The sequence below is a fragment of the Myotis brandtii genome, unplaced genomic scaffold, assembly GCF_000412655.1.
Source record: "Myotis brandtii unplaced genomic scaffold, ASM41265v1 scaffold483, whole genome shotgun sequence".
Lineage (NCBI taxonomy): Eukaryota > Metazoa > Chordata > Mammalia > Chiroptera > Vespertilionidae > Myotis > Myotis brandtii.
In genome coordinates, this window is record NW_005368456.1 from 1950753 (window position 1) to 1953603 (window position 2851).

The 2851-nt window shown below is 47.9% G+C and overlaps 1 protein-coding gene across 3 annotated transcripts in view; it reads right to left on the minus strand.

The window, feature by feature from the left end:
• The window catches only part of EIF4A2 (eukaryotic translation initiation factor 4A2), a 6230-nt gene extending 5832 nt beyond the window's left edge, over positions 1-398 (minus strand). For all 3 annotated transcript variants that reach the window (XR_314188.2, XR_314189.2, XM_005876279.2), the window contains exon 1: positions 292-398. Coding sequence is in view for 1 of the 3 variants with exons in the window: in XM_005876279.2 (XP_005876341.1) it covers positions 292-320 (29 nt within the window). In the remaining 2 variants the exon portion in view is untranslated. The remainder of the gene's footprint in view (positions 1-291) is intronic.
• Between the last annotated feature and the right edge of the window lie 2453 nt (positions 399-2851).

Consider the following 2851-nt stretch of genomic DNA (forward strand, 5'->3'; position numbering starts at 1 on the left):
ACGGGACGCGGCCTGCGCCACGGCCTTCCCCAAACGTCAGCTCCGTGCGGCACGGGCGGCGCCAGAAATCCAAAGGGCCTTCGGGAAAAGCCGCCACACCACTCCATCTCCGTACCCTTGTCTCACTGCAGTCCGTGGCCCTGCCCATCATGGAAGCTTCTCGAAGGACACAGGGGCGCCGTTCCCCAGGCAAACACCTATGAACCCGAGTTCCCTGCCTCCACGCCCGCCGCTACACCCCCCATGGCGCCGCATGACCTTCACCGGCGGGCACCGCGGGCAGCGCCGTACCTGTTATAGTCCGCGGAGCCACCAGACATGTTCCGAAGAGCCGCTCAGCGCCCGACTGAAAAGACAGCGGGGCCGCGCCACCCGTTTTTTATAGGCTCGCGACCGGAACCCGTTTTCTGCGGAGGAATTTTCCCGTCGCTCTTCGGTGAGCCACAAAATTGTGACCCTGGGAGCCTTACCTCCGAAAATATCCGAGGCGGGTCTGTGGGGAAATCCAGGTTGGGTGTTTCAAGATCCTGCAGGGTCGCTGGAAATCGCCGGACGCCGAGGGAAGGTCGGGACTCTTTGCTCGGAGGCGGAAGAATATTGCAGCAAGCGGTACTCGACCCGCGTTCCCCTCCCACCCTGCACCTACGGGGTTTCCGCGTCCCTGAAGCGGAGGCGCCGGGCCGGACCGGGAGGCGGAAGCCGGAGGCGCGCCTGGTGCAGGTGGCCCGACCTCCCGGGGGTCCGTGCGCCGCGCCCGTCCTTGTCCGCGGCGCCCGGTGCCAGAGAGGCAGGCACCCCCACCCCACGCCGCCCGGTTAAATAGCGATGGGAACAGGGCATTTAATTTGACCCTGAAGGGCTGCCTGGCCTTTAGCCCGAGCACTTGATACCCATTCAGATAGGAAACGTGTAAAAGTCCTGCCAGGAAAGGCGGCCGCCAGCGCGTCCCGGAAAGCCCGGGTCCCCGCACTGAGCAGGGTGAGCGGGAGCGTGTGGCGGCGGCATCTGCAAGCGTCTCGGGAGCAGCCAACTCTATTCCTCGCCTGTTTCCGGTCTTCTCTAGCGCTCTTTAAAATAATGCTCGTAATTTTCACAGTTGTGAGGAATGCCTGATAAAATCATTTTAAACTTTTGTAAATGGATAATAGCGAAAAAGGAGTCATTTTCCTGACAATGAAGAAATTTAAGGGGGTGCTTCTGACGTATACAACTCCATGCTGTTTGGGGACGATGGGTTTTGATTCTGGTCGATCTAGGTCTGTTTTTTGAAGACGGAGTTTTAATTGCTTATTCGTAAGGAATGTTGATTTACTGAAAGTGAGATCAATACAACACTTGCTGTTCAAATAAACTGCATGATTCTTTAAGCTCTAGAGGTTTTCAACTGTAGTCTCTTAATCCAGGCCCGTCAGTAAAAACAATGTATCTACTCATGTAACTTTTAAATACAATCCTTCTCATGCTGCAAGATATCGCGAATATTCAGGAAAACATTTTCTCATTCAGAAGACCAACCTAAAGTCTGAGACTGGAAATACTGTTTCTTAATTTTCTATATTTATCATATTTGATACACATGTATTTTTAATTTATTTGTTTATTTATTTATTTGTTTCAAAATTATTTTCGTGTCAGGAAGTGACAAAAACGAATACCGCGATTAAAAAAGTGGACCTCAGTCTATAATATGGTTCCTATCCATCTGCCTGTAATGTTCAAAGCTGGACATTTTCTGAGAATGAACATGAGAGATCCTATTGTCTCATCTAAAACTTACTAAAAAAAATCTGAGAACTAAGAAATCAATGAAAATACTAAATCAGCCCTAACTGGTTTGGTTCAGTGGATAGAGCATCGGCCTGCAGACTCAAGGGTCCCAGGTTCGATTCCTGTCAAGGGCATGTATCTTGGTTGCAGGCACATCCCCAGTAGGAGGTGTGCAGGAAGCAGCTGATTGATGTTTCTCTCTCATGGATGCTAACTCTCTATCCCTCTCCCTCTCTGTGAAAAATCAATAAAATATATTTTTAAAGAATAATAATAATAACAAAAGAAAATACTGAATCAGAAAAGTGACCAACCAACCATTTAGTCTCACTTCAGTCTTTAAGCCCTAAAGACTCAACCTGTGGGTCGCGACCCCTTTGGGTAGTCAAACGACCCTTTCACAGGGGTCACCTAAGACCATCGGAAAACACATACATAATTACATATTGTTTTTGTGATTAATCACTATGCTTTAATTATGTTCAATTTGTAACAATGAAATCGGGGGTCACCACAACATGAGGAACTGTATTAAAGGGTCTCGGCATTAGGAAGGTTGAGAGCCACTGCTTTAGGGTATAATCAGTCACTCACAGGGTGAAATCAATCAATGATTAACACCTAATTGTTGAGTGTTTTCTTTAGGTTTAGCCCTACTGTTAAATGCTGTGCAGGATTTCCAGTGTCTTAAGAGGAAATAATCGAGGGCTAACCTCTGGTTTAGGTCACAATTGTTGAAGTGATTTTAAGGTAAGAAAGCTCTATAATTCAAAATTCAGTGAAAATTCAGAACCCCATTGCCTGAAACCCTACAGTGTATTTCTTTTTTTCTTTTTTTTTTTTTAATTTTTTTATTGCTTAAAGTATTACAAAGGGTATTACATATGTGTCCTTTTTTTCCCTGCCCTTGACAATCCCCTGGCCTCCCCTACCCCCCAGTGTCTTATGTCCATTGGTTATGCTTATATGCATGCATACAAGTCCTTCAGTTGATCTCTTACCCCCCTCCCTCCTGCCCCCCAACCCTCCCTGGTCTTCCCCCTGCAGTTTGACAATCAGTTTGAGGCAGCTCTGCCCCTGTATC